The 21,351-nt window shown below is 37.1% G+C and overlaps 1 protein-coding gene across 1 annotated transcript in view; it reads left to right on the top strand.

Annotated features, from left to right (window-relative positions):
- Nucleotides 1-20,209, top strand: part of KLF13 (KLF transcription factor 13) — a 53,836-nt gene extending 33,627 nt beyond the window's left edge. Inside the window, exon 2 of the mRNA XM_072402283.1 lies at nucleotides 13,198-20,209. Coding sequence (XP_072258384.1) covers nucleotides 13,198-13,490 — 293 coding nt within the window. The 3' untranslated portion in view covers nucleotides 13,491-20,209. The remainder of the gene's footprint in view (nucleotides 1-13,197) is intronic.
- The last annotated feature ends 1,142 nt before the right edge of the window (nucleotides 20,210-21,351 follow it).

Here is a 21,351-nt window from a genome sequence, read left to right as displayed (position 1 = left end):
CATTTTAAAGTAAATTACAATATAATAATTTCAGTGTTTGACTATGCTGGACTATATTCCCCAGAGCAAGAAAATAAAATGAGATGTGATTTTTTATTTATTGAAATGTCTGTTCTTCAGTTTTATGAAAGAAAGAACTGGTGTACAGAAGAATATGAGTGGCCACAAACAGGGCATTTTTTTCTGATACCAATATTTGATGATTTTAAATACTGTCAGTAATTGTGAGGAATTACAGGGGGGACCTGAGTGATTTTCCACTGAATCATTAATTGTTCTGATTGTATGTGCAAGTAATGTAGCCGGTTTTGCATTTTGCCTAAATGAGCTCAGAGCGTGGATACATAATGTTACAATGAGTGGCTACGCTCAGCCTAATTCAATAAATAGGAAATGGTCTGCTACCTCTTTGCACTATAAAACAAAGAACACATTGTTGCGGATGATTAGTATACAATCAGGATTCCTCCTTTGCAGCCATTTTATTATGTCATGACATTTATTCAGCCTTAAACCCATAGGCATTTTCTGCATCTTTTTTTTTTCTATTCACTGCAATATCAGGCTGCAATTATAACCTCGGTGCGTGGGCGGCCTAGGTTCTTGTGTGTTGATCATCCATCAAAATTAATTATAAAACCCTTGCACCTCTGCTGTTGTGTGTTATGTTGAGATGATGTTAGATTTTATGTAATTTTTAGTTTTAGTTGTATGGGCCCATTTACATGAATATGTTCATGCACTTGTAACTGCAACATGACAACACATAACATGTGGGGGTGCATGATTTTTATATTTATTCCTAATGGAACCCCAATATACCTATTCTCTGTTCATGCATTGCTGTCATTCAAGATATATAGGCAGCTTATTACAATGCATGGCCCCAGAACATGGGAATGTATATGTTATCATGCAGCACATAAGTGTAAATGGGCCCTTAGGATAACTTGTCATGAAGGAAATACAGGGGCTGATATAATCTTTGGAAAAGTAAGTTGACTTGCTTTAATTCTTTCTACTAGTAAGTATGTAGATCAGGAATTCACAATGCAGCCTTAGTGACCCAGCATTCAGACCAGAGACAGTCAGGAAACTACTACTTTCAGAAGGCCAACAATAGCAGCGTCCATATTTCTCACACAGGACAAACGTTCCTTTTAAAAAAGAAAGCAATAGCTATATAAGGGGGACGCCAGACATTTCCAAAAAGTAGCATAACAATCTAAATAGGCTGTCCTATGTAACTAAGACCTGTGTGCCAACTTTTTTATTTGGGGGCCTGTATTATTAATATCGTTATTGACTTATGCACCACCCCAATCCTTTCTATCCTATATTTATCATAGGGACATTTCAGTAAAAGTTAGTGGACATGGATGACATCCATCAGACTAGAGATAAATATATGTTTGTTGGATGGACCATTAATGATCACCTAACACACATATATTTTATGTAAAAGCTATGTTATAATCTACAAAAAGATAGTTAATACCAGCAACAACTAAGTCAGGATACAATAACACAGACATGGTACTATATTAGGACCCCCTACCCCACCCCCACGTTCCCCTGCTAGGTTTCTACTTTCCTTAACCCTATATTTTGTGTATGACCCTCAGCTGGCAATGATTATCTCTGACAATATGTACTGTACTCGGGTTACCAGCAGCAGTTAAAATTGAATGCAGGAGTGCCAGCTAAAAACAACTGGCTATAGACTGGTATTCATTAAAAATGTAGTGAAAGTCAAGGTCTAGTTTTATAGGATAAACATACAAATTAGCCACAAAGGTTCATATGTCTTCAAACTTTCTATATATTCTCCCAATATCTCCCATCCAACACTGAATGTGCATTGTGCAAATGAAAGGGTTATGATCTTCTATCTCTTCATGTGGGATCGGATGTCCCATCATCAGTAGGGGTCCTCCTCTAACGTTTTAGTTCTCAGGGTCTGGGAAGATGTTCGTAATCAAGGTTTTAAAAGAAAATCTGTCTTAGATGTAAGAGGGAATCTGTCATGATAGAAACATGCCATGCTTCTTTCTGCCATTGCCAGCTTATTTTAGAAGCTGAGAGTTCTCTGGCTGTCATGTTAATGTTCTGGATTCAATGTTTAGTAATTCACAGATTTCCAGCAGATGTGCAGGTAGGAATTTTCTGACTATATTGTGGATTTGGTATTGAGTACCTGGTAAAATCTGCTGTAAAATGAAAATTGTGTGTTTTTATTACACCCTACCACATACTTTCACAGTAGTCTTTATATAAATGAGATTTATGGGGACACTATAAAAGTTAATGTTTACCATGGCAGGTTGGTACAATGTTATATCTAACAAATGTGGGAGCAAATGGCTTAGTAACCCTTTCCTACTTAGTCCATTAAGGGGCATTCAATGTGGAACTAAACTCAAAAGACCCCATAACAACAAAAATACACTTGCCTTCAATCCCGCAGGGCAGTACGATCCAACCGGAGGTCTCTTCTATCAGGTTCCGCGTCGTCCCAGCATCAGTCGGCGCTCTGGGCGCCACCATCTTCTCCTCTTCTTCCGGCTTCTTCTTCCTACGCCACCTGACCCAGGCGCAAGGTCAGGTGACGTAGGTGGAAATAAAACTTGCCAATCTCACTGTGCATGCGTTAAATCTGCATTTTTTTTTCCTTTTGACAAAAGGGCTTCTTCTGCACATGCTTGAGATGCTCGGCCATTTGCAAAAAGAGCACCCAGGATGCGTGATGTAGGGGCGGTGCTGCACACTTTTTTTTTTAAAAAAGGGTGTTGAACTTACAAAAAAAAATAACAGAATTTTTTCTTGTTGTCTACCCTTTTATGCAAAGTAAGATTTCTGAGTTTAGGTTTGCTTTAACAGGCGTGAAAAACTACTACCATTTGTCTTGTTTTGCAACCTTGTGTAGTTTGCCTGAATTAATTTAAATAAATAGTTTTTCTTTTGTACTTACTTATTTGGGAGGTTTGCTTGTGAACATAATCTAATGCTCACATTTGTATTATATTAGCATAGACTTTTGAGATTGTGTGGAGAAAATGACAAGACCAAATGTGGGAAAACTTGAACTTGGCTTGGTTAACCATGTCTGAAATTCCCACGGGTCAACAAACATTTTGGTTTCTGCACTCAGATGATAACCATTGGTGTCCTTACTACCATGCCTTTGACAACTGGCCTGGGAACCACCAAATGTTTTTAGGAGAAGATAATATTTTTCTGTTCTGGTTTTTAGAAAGGGTAATAGACTTAAATGAGCAATATATGAATGTGCAGAATATTTGGGTTTAGGATTTATACCGACTGCTCCTGTTTGGGCTGTACTAGAGTAAAACTGGTAATTGAATTTGAATGCTAATGAATTATTTAGTAAACAGAATTTGTTTCTGGATAAAAAAATGAAATGTTTGAGCTTACCATTGGAACAGATGCTAGAATGTGATTTCATATCACTTGGCGGAGGGTGGATAGCTCTCTGAACTAATCATAGCTTTCCTGTATTGCTGAGAGTTTTTAGCCATATCTCCCAAAATCTTGAGATAAAAAAGATGGACGTCTCTGATCACAAAGTGTGTAGGTGGAGGAAGCTCCCCTGCCAAGCCCTAATTATATACAATATACAATCAAACCCCCTATTTACCACTACTTTTTCTTTGTAATAAGGCTGGGTCTAAGTTTTAAAAATGCATGTAAATGTACCTACCACACTTATATGCGTTTTGATGCACCTTTACTACCATTTTAAAGCTTGTCTTTAAGCCGCTGGAAAACGTCTATGCTGCTTTTTCACATGTTTCCCCACATTTTTACTGCATTTACGTTTCAAGCACTTATAAACACGGGGAAATGTCCCCATTGAAATCTATGGATGTGTTTACCTTCATTACCCTGTGTTAACCCTGCGTTTTAAATTTTAAAACATTGCAAGAAGTGTTATCTATAACCTTAAAAAACGTGCCTCGAGGAAACGTCCTGGTGTAGATTAGCCCATTGAAATGCATGGGAATTTCAAACATGGACTTTTAAAGCCTTAGGTTAAATGCTGGGGAATCAGTCCGTGTAGACCCAGCCTAAAGTGTAATAAATTGGATGAAAGGCTTTGTGTGATATAACACAATTTTGGTAGTTCAGTAGTATATTTGAAAGAGGTCTATACATTACATTGGAATATAACCAACAGAGAAGGAAAGGGGGTCAAGGAAAGGGACTGACTGCCTCAATGTAAAGTCGATACTTTAGTTTCAGTAATTGCTGTCACAAACCTAAAATAACCATGCAGATAACTGAGTTGTGTGGCAATTAGCTGAACACCTGAGCTGCATCCTCATTATAGTTCAGTGATTCAGAAGGTATTAAATTCCTTCAGAACACCCACCCCACTAAGCAGGATTTTTAGAACCTGGTCAAAAATTGCAGCTTACATAATAACTTAGTGAATTATCCACATTATTACATGTATTGTTGAACTTAATTATAGTCATAATTATATGAGCAATCCATAATGTCTGATTTCACCAGTAGGTGGCAATGTAGGAAAGACCTTAAATCACAACTCCCTGCAAGTGGAAGAAGTCCAAGGCAAATGATGAATGAACTCAACTTCTTTCCTATTTAACATAAATGGAATATATGTAGGCAAAACTTGTATATTCCTTTACCCTTTCAAATGGAAGTAAAGCTAAAAAAAGCAAGAAATTGGCAGGATTTTTTTTACTTACCTACATTCTTGCAAATGTTTTTTTACTTACTTACCTATATTCTTAAAGTAGAACTAAAGCTCCACTCTCAAAATTCTGGTTAAGACAAATGATCATTTCAGAAAGTGAAAGGTGATATCCCTTCTGCAAAACTTATTCTTACTTGCCTGATCACTCTATTGATAAAGAAAATGCCATACCTGGCAATCCCAGCTTCCTCTGCACTTGCCAGGACTGAATACACACCTGTTCAAGAGTTACATCTTCCCGGCCGATCAAGAGGGCCAAAGATCTAGGAAGAGAAGATGGCAGTCCCCAATGGAAGGGGAGAGGTGGGTATAGTGGGGTTTAGTTCCAATTTAGCTAAACACACCAGCATCTTATTTGGCCAAGTTGTGCAAGCTCAGCTCAGTGGACATTATGGAGGAGATTGTAAACAGGCAGGTAAGTTTGCTTTACTACAAAAGAGACATGGTGTGTCCCTTCCAAAAAAAATAAAAAAACCTGTCTGCATAAAATTATTTAATTTTTAGGTTTGGTTCCACTTCATTACAAAGTGGCATGACAAATCTGGCTATACATTTATCAGTGTGAACCAATTGGAAGTTGAGCAGATGAAGGGGAGATTTTATAGGGCTAATTGTAATGCAAAAAGAACTTACCAGCAATGCAAACATCTGCTTAAATATATGTATACTTCTGTAGCTTGCAATAATCAGAAGGCAGTATAAACACTTGTGCTCCTTGACACACATACTCCTAGAGGTATTTATAGAAAAACTAACGAAGATGAAGCAAGGGCTTTGTTGACTGAGCTTGGACTTATGTAAAGCACAATTTAAGGCTCTCTTTTTGTTTTTATTCTTGATTGAACCGTTTCACTGTGAGAGAAGCGCCCCACCCTTGTCTGCATCACCCTCCCCCACATACTGCAGCAATTCTCACAGTTCCATCTGTCTGTCTCGTCCTTTCCCCGCAGAAAGGGAAAACCAACATGCTTGTATTGGGGGTAGAGTGAGAGCAGACATAGAAATGCTTTGTTGATGTTATACATTCACCATTCTATGGGACAGCGAGTTCAGCAGGTTATGTTTTTTTTCTAAAGATTCTCATCCTTAGCAATGCTTAGCAAGATTTGTTCAAGAATGATATTGGTTTTATAGGGTGCATTTTTAATGTCTACTGATAATTTCAAAAGCATTAAAGGATATTTATAATTTATTGTATTAGAATTGATGTTTATCCTTTTCTTGTTTTCTTTTTATTGACCTGGTGCTTTTTTTTGTGAGTTTAGTTGTGGTCTTCCAAAATTTGTTTTGCAATCTGTTTGTATTTGGGTTTACGTGGTTTTAGGGCTGGTGGACACAGGCAGTTTTTTTTTTACTTTCAATCTGATAATAAGATCAGAGCTAAAGTAAAATCTACTTCCGACTGATTGCAACCAACCACTGTTTCTCTCGATCAATATGAAGAAGCCACATGTTCAGATATTCTGTTAGGAAAAACAATTGGAAGGGCTAAAGCGGTACAACAATATCTGATCTCTATTATAATTACCATGGGGGGGGGGGGGGAGCTGTATCTTCTATGCAAGACATATAACCATTGGTGCTTAGCCTGGGGCCACAACACCTATATTTAAGGAAAGGAAGCCAGGGGAAGCAGGCCCTCCAGCCTGGTTAAATATATACCTAGGCGGTTGGCAGAGTTCCCGGGAATGCCTGTCAACGGACTACGGAAGGTGTCCTGTATGCTCAGGAACCATCATGGGAGTTTAGACCCACCGGCTTAAGTCGTTATGGCCAGGGAGGTTAAGGACTGGGAAGGGTACAAGGCAGGGGAGTGCAACTACCAGGACAAGAGTGGAGAGCAAACGTTGGCAACTATCCATGCTCAGGTTCTTCGGGCATCCCTGCCAGTCGTGTGGACTTAGCTCTAATGGGGCTGTATCAGGCCCAGGTGGCTTCTGTATTCCTAAGTGGAGGAGAATTGAGACCAGTAGAAGCAGGTGTTATACAATTCGCTTCTCGTTTCTCTAAGTGAGAACCTCTATTCTGTAAATTTCATGTACCCACTTGAACTACAGGTACATCAGAGGGGGTTTAGCGTTCCTCCAGTATGCGGCTACGCAGGATGTACCTGCCATTATTATATGTATTATGTGAATACCGAACATTTATACATTTTTGTGGAAAAAGAGTTGTGCTGAAGAAGGGAGATGTTTTTTTAAACATACATGCAGTATGTCAATAAAATTATCTGAGATTAAAACTCAATGCCAAAAGTTTCCTATCATAGTTCAAAGGTGGGGTTTCCAGTCAGTTTTGGAGATTTCTTTTCAATTCATGTTCCTTCAGGACAGCGGCTTATTGAGTTCCACCTTGCCTAGTTGCAGATGTAGAATATATAAAAAACACTCAAAAGAACTTAAGCTAGAAACCTTTAATGTTCCTCCACTGGTGAGTGTAATTACCAGGGCTCAGCTGTCAAACATTCTGCATTAATAGAGTGCTGACAACATTGCCTGTGTGAAGGAAAAGTATTTGGGCCGATATACTCATTTCTTAATATGTAAATGCCAGCTCCAACAAGTTTGCAAAAGAAATAATATATAAATAAACTTTATTTACATTTACCTCCAACTACATAACTTTAAGGCTTAAATTATTTGTTTTTAACTTGTGGGGGGGACTTGTGTTGTTGGTATTTAAAAAGAACTTTAATTTATTTTCTGCTTCCTCCATAACCAGTATTCTCCATTTCTGTGCTCTTTAGGTAGAAACCAACACTGCACCCTTGCAGTATGGCAGAAACGTTTATGTATTCCTGGAGTTCATGTTTAACCTAAAATACCCATCTCAACTTCTCTGCCACTTTTTTAGCATTTTTTTTCTTACTGTATGTCAGTGGTTTTGTTTGACGTGTGATAGGGCCACTTTATGGACACTCAAAGACAAGGAAAGGTTTTTCATGGCAGCTGATGCAGATAGGCAATGACATTTTTACATAGTAGGTCTACCATTTGTTTGGCCCACTGACTAGTTAAACATTACAGGGTCACAACTAAAGTAACTTCAGTTTGTAAAGAAAATTGTGCTCACAGCATACTTGGAACAAAATGGCAAATTACCACTTAGTTTGCCCACTTTTCATGATAACAACTCCTCATCCCTCATTGCTCCTCTTCCTTGCCACCTCTTCTTCATCTAGCATCTTCTGTTTTTTGGAATCCCCATCGTTGGGTGGCCAGTAAGGGGGGGAGTCCCATACATTCAGACTGGAGCTGAATTATTCTAGTAATAAACTCAATGGCCAGTACCTACCTAAAACAAAGAACCTCTACCTACAAGCAGATTATGGTGGCTTTTGAGCAGGACCCTGCATTGTTGCAAAACCTCTCTGGTATATTTTCCTCACACAGATATAAATAAATGGTTGTAAGTGGATTCTAGCAATTTATAATATTGAAAATAACATCATCATCATCATTATGAAAATAAACCACAAATACATTTCAAGCAGCAGCATTACTTTTCGGATGGTACAGGTGGATGACCGTAGCCATAATCATCCAATTAGGCTACTTATGTGCTTTAGAGGTATAACAAGAAGTAAAAGAAGTTCTGACCCTTTATGTTTACTATACCATCTTCTGGATCAACCTCAGCAAATAAAGGTCTAGGTCTGCTATCGGCTTAGGGCTGCTGCCATTAACTCATCCAAGGATGAAATTGCTATTTGCAGGTATGACATCATTCTATCACCTGGCTGATGAAGTCTCCAGCAATACAGAAACATTTCATGACCTCATTATGGGTACTGGAATTGATTATAGAAACAGCTGAAGGCTCCAGTCATCAGAAACCCTCATTATTTTGTAATTAGTCACGTTGCTAAAGTTTTATTGCTAGCAGCCGTCATTTAGTTCTGTGAGAGCCTCCCGTCTGGGTTTTTCTTATTGTTAACGTTGCCTGTGTCCCTAGGACATGTGCTGTATTCTGAATGTAGTATAATGTGTCATTTGTATGCATTGTACTTGCTGGAGGGTAGACAATATGAGGATTGATTCTTGTTTATAGACACAATAGATTTTATTATACCTAGAACATGGTAGGAAAGTGAATTTGTGACTTTCAAGAAAAAATATGCAATGTGTTAACTCACAAACATCAATTGTTTGTCCTTTACAGTTTACCTTTTATGAGAGTTAATGTCCCTTAGTTAAGGCATGGCCTATTTTTGCTATTTTTTATTTTGTTAATTATTTTGTATTGTTTTAATATTTTTAATAATAAAGATCTCTGCAAACAGAATCCCGATTTTACTGATAATCACTGCATTATGTCTGTTAATTGAATCACCCTGATCCCATCAGACATATAGCAATTTTTGGGAGGTGATCCTCTCATCTGGCAGGATCACATGCATGCAGAGATTTTATATGACACCTGCGTGGCCATGTCAAACTCAAATTAAGGAATGAGCGAACAGTGAGTAGAATAAGACCCCAGGGGGCCACATTAGGTTTATTAAGCACCACACCTGTTTAAAAGATAAGTGCACTTTTGAGCTCAAAGCCCATTCCCCAGTGTTCTTCCATGAAATTAGTTCTTAAAAGGATCTGAATTGCTCTATTGAATGTTCTAGTCTGCTCTTGGCCTGGCATTTCACAATCACAGCAGTTCTGAATTATCATGGATGTCCAGGCTTAGAAGCTGGACTTCTCAACATCACATGTGAAGAAAGTGTATAAACTAGCATTCCTAGCCACAGGAGACACTTTCACAAGTGGGAATAGATAAGATTGCAGGAATAACCATTTCACATTTCATTTCATGTGTGTTTGGCGATAAAAAGAACAGATCCGAAATCCATATCTTCCTTCTGTTTAATCTCTTGATATTTATTGGGGGTCAACATCAATGCCTTGACTGTAATGTATTTGTACAAGCTGGTGCCATGTAAATCTGGACACTTCTAATATTTTTTAGATGATACTTATTTTAAACATATATTAGGTTTGGGGCCCAATAGAGCATCCACTGGTAAATTGTTAGGCCACTCCAGCTGTAATGCTCCATTGGTGAATTATCATCACACCAGTTACTTCTAGCATGGTATACCTGTAGTTAAAATATATGGATGCTTTCCCTGCTGACTAAAATTTTGACTTCTGCTGCTAAAATTGCTCCTTTGTCATTATGATTCTATGGCTTCATACCTTTTAAATTACTGACATGGGATAAGTGTGCAGATCAGGATCCATTTACAAAAAACTGGGTCAATATACTATATATGCTACTATATATAAACTGAGATTTTTTACCTTAAAATATCATTAAAAAAGTCTTGGCGTATACTTTGATCACACGACTAGATGGCACTGGGTCTTCATGTAAAGATTTTAACAAACTCTTGTGTCTGAGAGATTATTGGAGTTTGTTACACGCTTTATAGGTGGACATAGCACCATCTACCATTCGCCAACAATAATGCACAAAGAAACATTCTTTATGTATTTGTTCATTATTTTATTGGCATTTATTTGGTTTTAGCAGTAACAACCTTATCTTATGCCCTAGGTTTATACTTGAGTCAGCGTAATTTTCCTGTTAAAAGTAGGTACTTCGGTTTGGATTGAAGTTGATATGGTACTTTTTAAATCTTTAATGCCACTTTAGGATCACCATATTTATAAAATATTTTTTTTTTGTTTCTTGGAGATCACAATTTCAACGCTCGCATACAGTAATTTTTTACACTAAATTAGCAATCAAAACTATATTCTATACTTGAATGAAGAATTGAATATCTCTATCTGGAAGAAGCGTATGCTTCCTCTGTGGCGTTGTATGCTGCTTTTGCAAAGTGACAAAGACTGAAAATGTGGTGATCAGTGTGTTTAAAAAAAGAATTAAAAAAACACTAAACTGCAATATTGGGCGAAAATCTGCCGTGTGTACAGTCGGTGTCGTCCATCGTCCGGACGACCGACCTGCCGGATCCACGGACGATGGACGACAGCCGATCCTAATGAAAGGGAAGGGGAGAGCGCGCAGCAGGGTGCCGCTCCGTCGCTCTCCCCCTCCCCTCTCCATATTTCATGCATTGTGCACCCCCTTGTCGTTGGAAAGGATCGTGAAAGATCCTTTCCAACGACAAAAATTGGAAGTGTGTACGCAGCTTTAGATAGCGGTGGTCCCCATAGTCCCATTTATTAGTGATCAGGTCTGACCATCACTTTATAAGTATGCCAGCACCAGATAATGTTCTGGTATGTAATAAAGCCACCAGATCATATATATTGTGTCTCTAAGTTTTATGTGTACACAGGAGCGTGTAGATGTCTCGTGCTTGTAACGTAATAGTTTACAGTTGTACTTGTTGAAGTGTGGAAATAAATAGAGCTTTGATAAACTGAAACCACATCCTTCTCTAGAGGCATCGGTGTCTGACGCTATAGAAAGGCAGATAGGTAGTCTGAATGCTGAACATCTGGTGTATATCTTTAATGCCACAAACTCCGCTTTCCTGGCATTTCACCTATGTTTACATATGTAACTAAAAAGAACCGGATAGGTGTTACCCGAGACTGCAACAAGTGTTTGCTTAGGTTTTATAATTATGGGTTTAATCAACAGAGAGCACTGAGGGCGAAATGTACAGTCAGCAAATCACAATGTTTGCTAAAGGTGTACTCACTTGTACTTCACATGAGTTACGAAAATAAATCTGTGATTACAAAATGATTATTTTAAACAGGTCAGATATTTTTAATAAGGGAAATACATAATTATAAATATTGACAGGTAGCAAAATATGTTTTACATTTTTGTTTTTTTATAGAGCAGAGATGATAGGGCAGGTTCACATCTGCCTTGTCAATTTGTGATTTTGCCACCTTACCATACCCATGAGCACTTCAAAAAGAGCCAGCATCTGCACGTGTGACAACTGGCGGCATTGAGTGGCACTAGTACCTCTTACTGCAACCTCTATTCATTCTCTATGGGGATAAAGGCACCACAACCTCACTGCCAGTGTAAAGTAGCCCTAAACCATTACAGTTATAATTTTTTTGAGAATCAACACTTGAAATCTCCCCAAATCATGGACAATTTCACCTTTCCACAATTCTACAAGAGATGTCTCCAAACTGTGTTCTTATTTGAATATTTTCCTGTCCTGGCAATATTGGTTACATTTTGGATTTATACCACTTTCCCCAGAACAGGAAGTAAGAGTGAATTTCTTCAAAAGTGCTGCAGACAGTTGAAGAAACCCATCAGAGGTTTTTTCTCTTCTCCACTCAAATAAAAGTGTATTTAGGAAAATATAAAGTGTATTTAGGCTGATGTCTTTGTTTGCCTGTTTTTTATTCATTTAATATTTTAATATATTTCAATATTTACACAAATCATCACACACAATCATGTTAGCTACACATGAAATTCCCATATCATTGTTTTAGATGCTTTCTTGAAACCATGGGTTAAATATAAATGTTCGAAAAGCCTTACTTCATTTTTCATCTAAAAGTTTGTTATTTTTAGGTAACTGTTCACCGGGACTACATAATTTGGTTGATCTTTTTTTAACTTCCTCTGTCTGATTCTAGAGTTTCTTAAGTGGAATTATTTTTTGTATTTTTTTAGCTGTATACATAGTGCCACATCACGAATCTAGAACTTAAATAATATCCTGAGTCAGGTTGTCTTAAAGCTATTCGTTCCTATTGTACCAATGGCCAGGAGGCCTAAAAACACCTGCAGTATTCTGCTACCAGTAAAATTTATATTAAAAATAATATAATAATTGATGCATGAAAGTAATATGAGCTGACACGCATGCTTCCTGTCTGTACATAGGCTGGGTCACAGTACTTTCATTTCAGGGCAGTTATAGATTGGCACAGGATCTGTATGTCTGGCAGAATGGGGTGGCAGCCGCGGACCATGTCACCTCTATGGTTAGCAAGCTCGGTGGTGGGCGGGTTGCGTCTCTGGACTCAGGTTTAGACCTGTGATGGGAGAGTGGGCTGATTCTGGCATCATGAGGTCACTCTGGGGGGAAGTTACTACTCCTTTGAGTGACACACGGCTCCCCGCACATTCGCGGACTGGAGTCCGTGCATTTAATGATCCGTAGGTTCACGAAAAGTTTGGTGACCACTGAGTTAGATGGCCTTAGTTTGTTTCCAGCTGATCTTAGGAGCCCTGGTAAAAATCTAAAATGAAAGTAATGTTAGAAACACAGTGTTTTTTTTATATCTTATAATAACTTTATGTATACATTATTTTGCTGTCATGCATTTATGCATTTTTGCTTTTCAATAACTGGATAGCACATCTTTATGTCAAACTGTGGTTCTGTTAACTGCCTTGTATTTGGTATATGTGTTTTTGGATTCATCTGTTACTGTCTTAACTCAAACTTTGAGCGTAGGCCTTTACCAACATCATTCTGTTTTTGTTATTCACAGGTGAGAGGCCTTTTGAATGCAGCTGGGAAGAGTGCAACAAGAAGTTTGCTAGGTCAGACGAGCTTGCTAGACACTACCGCACCCATACTGGAGAGAAGAAATTCTGCTGTCCTATTTGTGAAAAGCGTTTTATGCGCAGTGATCACCTGACCAAGCATGCCCGCCGTCATTCCAATTTCGACCCCAGTATGCTTAAAGGACGAGGGGGTGCCAGCTCAAGAAATGGATCTGTCAGCGACTGCAGCCACTCTGGCGCCTCTAGTCCTGCTATCAGCCCAGCCAATTCCCCTTAAGTCTACTTGCACTGGACATTAGCACTTTTCTTCTGCTAATGTGGAATACTTTCAGAAATGAACTTTTTCTTACCTGCATTTAACTTTTTTTTTTATTATTTTATTTTATGTTTTTGATTTGTAGGTGGTTTAAGACAGCTTATTTTAAACTAACAGAACAAATACCAGTTACCAAACGTCCTTCCTACTTCCCTGGCTGCCTTTCTCTTGGATTTCCAGAATTCTCTTAACGAATCTATTTTGGATCTCCAAAAATTTACAGGTGATATCTGTCCTGGATCTTCAGAATTCAGTACTTCCTCCAATTTCTACCTCCAGATTTCAAGAAATCTTCTGTTTTATATACATAAATATACACATATCTCTATAAAATCATACCCCTCACACTAAATGTCCCAGAACTATACTGTCTGTCCTGGATCACAACCCTATACAGTCATCTCTTGCATATTTGGAAAATCTATGCCATCTCTTGCAGTCACATTCCGCAATTGCTATACATCTTGTTTGTCTCCAATACATCAAAAGCTAATATACTTCCGAAAGGACAATGAGCAAATAAACTACTTTCTTCACCTCAGGACACAAGAAAAAAAAAAACTTGCACAACAAAAGCATTTATTTACCGCTTGCAGTTCAACAATGTTGAATCACACCTCTTCTTCAATACTCCCCTCTCTCAGGGATTGGTTTATAGATTATAATAGTACAATTAAGTCACATTTTTACTGCAGCCTTATCCTTTGTGAGGTTCTTCTTTCAATTTCTCCTTATTATTTTCTTTGCACTCATATAATTTGGTAATGGGCACAGTGCTATTATTGGAACATGGTGCCCATTTAGTGCTGTGGTAATTCTGGTTTTGTTGCAGTAGTGTTTTTTTTTGTTTTGTTTTTTTGTGTTTTATTTCAATGTATATATAACTCCTAGCCATGTCAATATGTACACACAGATACACACGTGCGCAAAACAAACACATGCACGCACACACACACACATATATATATATATGCTTGTGTGAATGGTGGCGTTCAGCTTTGTGGCTATTTTAAGTATCAGTATAGGTTTAGTATTTTCTTTGATTTTACTTGTGCGTAATGCTCAAGGGCTGTACTGTAAACTCTACAATGAGCACTATTCATTTCAGTCTAGGATGGATTGGGTGCACTTTTTTCGTATCAGGACATGAAATGATAGAGCCTCTTACCGAGTCACTGTTGATAAGTGCCTGAGAAAGCAGCACTACCTGCGGTCAAGCCACTATGGTTGCCATTATTCAGAAAGTTCACAGGCTGTCACTAAACTTAAGCCAAATTACTATACTTGTCTGCTGACACTACTGAATGGATTCTATACAGATAGAGTTGATCACTGGTCAGCTGTCTACTTGCCACCAATTTTACCTTTTTTTGTATTTTATAAAATAGCCGTGGCGGTTATAGCTGAACTTCAGGCATACAACTATATAGGAGCTGTTTCACCTGCCAAAAGAGCCATTTTTCTGTCCATCCAATTGTGACAACCCTATCACAAAACACAGCCAGGCACAGTGGTGCCCTCTCTCCACCCCAATCTTGGGGACTGGACAGCAAAAGAGCAGTAGTAGACTGATTAGCTCATCATTCAATTCTTTCATACTATTGATATGTTTAGAACATTTATGCAACTTACCTAACAAGCTCCCAGTCCTGCCCCACACTCCTAGGTGCAGCTGTATAAAAGATTGTAAATGGCTCGTCAATTACAGGTACGTACAGTGGTTGGATTTTTTTGGTAATGGACACCTACCTGTGTATTTTATATATGCCTGGAGTTCAACTCTAATCTATAACAATTAAAAAAAATCTTTCTCCAAAAAATTTGACTTTATTTGATATTGAAGATAAATATGGCACTATTGTGGCATTCATGTGCCACCATGTAGACCTTCTTCTCTAAACTTTAATCTTCTCCCATTGCTGTTAATTTACCAGCACCAAAAGTTGGGCTCTTTGATTCCAGTGAAGATCCTTCTGATACATCATTAGATGCAACTGAAAGGTCAGATCTTCACAGTAGACATAGTTAATTAAAACTTCACATACCAGTTGCCATAATTAGACTAAATTGATTCAAATAATTGTTACACTTGAAAATCACTGATAATGTGTCAAATTACCGACAACCTTTAAACCACTGAAATGGCAATTTTCATTTTAGCTCACTTATTCATAGGTTAAAAAACAGAAAATTTGCTTTATGAGCCTGTGCAATCTATAGGTTCTCATTTTAATTGCACGATTTTGTTAAACGCATCCTTTCATGTTTGGCAAAAATTCCATTAGTTTATTTGTCTTCATCACATAGTGCTGCTTGCTCACCAATTTTCAGATGTGTCTAGGAAGGTGGTACTTCTTCATTATACGGTGTGTCTGCATACTGATGCAGCCATACTAACTTGCCATGGTAAGCAGTGCATTATAGGGCAAGGCCTGCATTAGTATTATAAGTTCATGAAGAGGAGCAGAAGTCTGACTACATCTGTATCAAATGTTTTATGCATAAAACTATCAGCTTCATTACTAAAAGGGTATTGCACTTTGGGCTTTTGCGTGTGTTTGTGTATTTCTATATAATATCTATAAATATATAAATCTATACATTTAAGAAACAGTAAACTGCAATACGGTTTTGTAGCAGGATCTATAAAGCCACAATTTTCATTTTTTTTTCCTGGTTTTCCCTAATCTACAGCTTTTTACCACTCTGTAGTTATACATCCGGATCTTACCCTTGGATAGGTTTGGAAGATCATAGAAACATTTTAAAAACTATAACTCAAGAAGTGCTCTTAGGGATTCCTACTACTTTCTGTGTTGGAGATCTATGTGTGTATGCTGTGTAACAAGTTAAACACACACACAGGTTTGTTTAATGTTCAGTGAAAAGGCAGTGATGATTTGTAAAGTACAATGATCTATCATGTCAGAGACTGATGTATGCAGTTCTGAATCTGATTGCTGTGATTTATAGCATTAGCCCAGTCATCATTGGTATTAAATTAAAAGTCGTGTGTTATGAACTCCAAGGGGCATAGTTCAGCACGTAATTTCATTCTCCAAGTAATGTTTTCATGTCGAATGCTTCAAAACAATTTATTGCATGTGAATAAGTTATAATGTAGAGGTAAAGACATGATGCAGCTGAAAAGTAAAGCCTTCAAAGACATATAGAGAGGAAGTTGCACAACATCGGTCCCAACCAAAGGCACCTGTGGGGGCCTGATAGAATAAAGCTGTATTCCTTAAGTAAAACGTAAAATGAACCTGTGCCTAGATTAGGACTATTAATGTATTTACATATTCTAAACAGGCAGTCAAATAACTTTAAAACAAGCCACATTTACGTCCATTGTGAAGAAATTAATCATCAATTTCACAACAGTCATTGAAATTACAGCTCCTCCATATTACTGTGACAACAGAGTCTTGGCAGCCCATCTAAATGCTAAAAAGTAACTGGAACTGGACTTCGGAGGCTTTGTTGTCACCTTTGAAGATCTGTGAGGTTGAATGACATCACAGTAAATGCAGCTAGAGAGGTGAGAGTTGTTTTTTAAAAGTAGTTTTTACTGCTTGTTAGAAATATGTAAACACTTTCATGTCCGTAGTCATGGCACAGATACACTCTAAATTTGAATTAAACTTAGATTTCCATTGCAGAACTGGAAAACAGGTTTAACACAGAAACCCTTTGAACTTTTTAAGTTTTCATGTCACGGTATAAAGAGCAAGTGTCATGTTGTGAGGGTGATTCTTTATCAGATTATTCTGCAACTTCTGCAGTTAAGTAAATTACCTGTACGCGTCACATGCCCTGCAATAATGATTGTGCAATGCTAGAATTCTTAGTGAATATCTCAGACTTAAGAAAAGAACAAACAAAGAACAAGAACCTGCCTGTTGGGTGCACCATTGCACAGTAGGTTGTAGGAAAACCCTGGAGCAAAGAACCCATCTATATCATTTTTATTTTTAAAGACTGCTCTTCAGAGTGGATAATGTATTGTTTTTATCTGTTAATAATAATAAATAATAACTAGAGCAATTTCAAAGAGATATTTTACAAAGTAACAATAAGTATCAAACACTTGGGCATTGATAAATTGCATTCCGTAGAGTTTCTTGTTTGGGCATTTTTGTTCAATTTTTATTTATCTAGAAGATCATTTTGGTGCAATTTCTCTTTTAAATTTCCCTTTATGTTATGCAGATGGTTTTATTATTATAAATGTGTGGCTGTTTTTTATTCCATTGAATGATATGTTTTAAATTAACTTTGTTTCTTTTTGTATTATTATTATTTTTTAACAGTATTCTCCTGCTTAAGCTTTCAGTTTGTTTTGTCTCCTTAAAAAAAAGGGAAATTGGTATTTTAGCCAAAAGCAATGAAGCGTGTTAGTCACATATAAATGTAACTAACTATTACATTCCAGCTGACAGGGAATATTGAATACATAAATATATGTATACGTTTTGTGTATCTTTAAGTAGATTACTTTTTTTTTTTTTAAGAGAATTATGAATTAGTTACGCATTGATGCAGCATGTGTAGCATTTTATAAGTTTTATTGGTTGATTTTCTTGTTTGGGGATAGGGGGTTGTTACAATATATAGTAAAATTCATTCCTGTCTTCTTACTAAAGCTGCCAGTAGCTGTTCCACAAGACTTGTATTTTTACATTATATACACTTGTAAGAAAATAAAAAGGTTGTTGCAATAGGCACAGTGATTAGAGCAGTTTATGTGAAATATATAGAGGATTTTATCAAATATATATCCATTTGTTCATACAGATGACAAGAAATAAATAGTTCTATAATATAGGGAAATATAGGGTACATCTGTAATTATCAATAGGTCGCCAGCTTCAATAGTTGAACATGTCTAGACAGCCACTCCCAAAGCACAGTAGATATACTGTATGTCACGTTTATTAAGATGCTTTCACTGCAATAAATCTTAGATCTCGCCAGTAAAAAAATATATCTTTGGCATAGCAAATATGGCCCATACATATTTACTTATCAGATGCTTGACACCTTTGTTTCAGCACTGCCAAGTAAACCAAGACTCATCCAGCAACGTGTAATAACTGATAATCATTTCAAACTCAAGGTCTTACTAAAAGGCTTTTTAACGTGGACAGCTTTGTAATTAGGAGCCACTAAGTCAATGTGCCATCAACATTTCTACAAAAATCAGCATTAACACAAGGTTTGAATAACTAGAAAGCTAACCACATGAACAAAAAGTTTTTTTTTCAAATTTAGTTTACAGATCTATAGGCAGAGAAAGATTAAACTTCGTTTAAGAACTTGAATTATATATAGCTATTACTGGGTTACATCCCATTCCAGATAGATAGATATGTATGAATACCATTTTACCTTTCATTCCACCCATATTATTTTCCCTCAAACCTGGGCTAGCTGGTCTAATCTGCTCCAAAGTTGATTTGCAAATGTACACTAATATAAGGGGGGGACCCAAAAGAACCAGGGCTGTCCTCTGTGTGGCTGGACCGTGGGTGGGTGGGGGCCGTAGTTCAGGTAATGTCAGTGCTTGTTCCTTCATCCCTCACCAGTCAGTAGCCAGGCGGACGCCTCTGTGAAACAATCTCACTCCTCAGGCAGTGATTATTTTTAAACGCTTTTTTCGTTACCCTGTCAAAATTGTGACTTTAAATTTCAGGGAGCAAAGAAATAGTTTGAAATTTTGCATCAAGGATGAACTCCGTTCTGGAGGCTCTTTAAGCACCCGGAACGACGAGAACATTGAAAAAAATGCAAAAAATCAATGAAGACCACCGTTACACAATTGACGAATTGTCAGAAGCTACAGAAGTGACATGGAGCTCAGTGCTGTTCTCGTCATTCCAGCTGCTTGAAGGGCATCCAGAACAGGGTTGATCTTCGATGTTTAAATTTCCTTTTATGAAGCGCGAAAACCAACCTTAATCAAACCCCCTCCACTCGTGGTCCAGCCACAGAGAGGACAGTTTTGTTTCTTTTGGGTCCCCCTCATACAATAAATAAAAACTTACCCATAGGCACATAATGGAGACATAGACAAGACTGGAAAAACAGGTATAAAGAACAAAAAGCCTGCTAGTTATTGTCTGATTAGCTCTACTTGAAATATTTCACCTGCTTACTTTAAAATGAACCCTATTGATCTTATAAAGCTCAGAAAGCTTTGTTGCTGAGTTCTTCTCCACTGTTCTGCGTAGTAAATGTACTTTTTAGAAGAGTTTAAGTTAAGGTAAATTCTAAAGCTGTTTTGATAAAACTGATTATATGGAGCCATATGTGTGCACATTTTATAGTTCGTAAATTACATTTTTTTTTAAATATTAGACTACCTAAGTCAATGAGTCCAGAGAATGTGATTCTGGAGGTATTTTTAAGTTTTCAGCACATGGTACTGGTTCATTGACATGGCACTGTAACAATTACTAGAAAAATTGACCTGTAGTAAAATCAGCTGGTATTTTTTAGTACAGGTTAGAAAACAGAAGCAAACGTTACTGGGAACAGAGATATTTCCATATATTGTTTTAGCAATCTGTCATAACTAGGCTTCAGTCAACTACTCTGGTTATCTGTGGCTCAGTAATATGAGTCAGTACAAAAAAACAATTGTTAAAACATTCACTAAAATCCAAAAGAAAAGAAAATTGTTATTTTAAGCCAAAAATACCTTTAATTGGTCTTTAGAAATCTTTTGTGCTTTCATGTTGCCAGAAACTCTCAAAACATGTTTTTGCTTGCACAAGTTACAAATCCATTAAAATCACACTTCATTATGTGATGTTTTCACGTCACATTGTAACTCCAACTCCTTTGGTTCTAACGTAACTACAAAACCAGCATAAAAGCTAGTAATTATATTTTCTCTGTAATCAGATTTCCGCTATGCAGAGCCAGCTCTGTATAAATTCTAAACTTTTTATTATTGTGTTGTTGGGTGGCTGGTAACCACTGAAAAGAGACAACACAGAAACCAGTGCTATATAAGTCAACCAACCTATATTTTACTTTGTATTTAAAGGCAAGCAACCAAAATTCAGGATTATTGGCAACATTCTTTAGCTTTAAACTTTAACCCCAGTGCTCTGATCAGTGCTGGGATGAGGTCATTTAGCACACAAAATGAAAAGGCCACAGTATGTCCTCCACATAGGCTGCAAACATTTTCAGCAGTATAAGTTTCACATTAGTTTCACACCCCCTGCCCAAAGTGGACACCTATTCTTCGTACCCCTTGGCTCAGCTCTGGTTCTTTCATTAATATAATAACCTATAGTAAGTTTTCACCAATATGGGAAACCGGTATGTGAAATCAATTGCCTTTTCCCCATTGAAATTCAAAAGCTGCACAAAGTTAAACTTACTAAATGTTTACATTTTGCTAATATTTTACTGCCTTTTGAATAGGAAACCCTGGAAAAGTAACATTCCAATTCTATTTTTTTAAACTAATACCAAGCTGAAGTAATGTCTGCTCCTAAGAACAACAGTGTTCTATTTCCTTCCCCAGTCAGTAAATCAATAAATTTATTATAAAGATTAGCAAACCAACTTCATTTCCATTTTCCACTTCTTACACTATTAAATCATTCTTTACATTTTTAAAATATTTTCCGAATTTTAAAATAAAAATATATATTAATATATACAATTAAAAAAATACTCAAACTGGAGTAAAATTGGAGTTGTTGCCCTAATGACAAATCCCATTTACTTGAAAAGGAAACTTGGACAGTCATAAGCAATGCAGTTGCTTTGGCTTCCATTTTGATTTCTACGTTCTTACTAT

The sequence above is a fragment of the Pyxicephalus adspersus genome, chromosome 2, assembly GCF_032062135.1.
Source record: "Pyxicephalus adspersus chromosome 2, UCB_Pads_2.0, whole genome shotgun sequence".
NCBI lineage: Eukaryota > Metazoa > Chordata > Amphibia > Anura > Pyxicephalidae > Pyxicephalus > Pyxicephalus adspersus.
The sequence above is the reverse complement of the archived record's forward strand: the minus strand, read 5'-3'. Positions and strand labels throughout refer to the sequence as shown.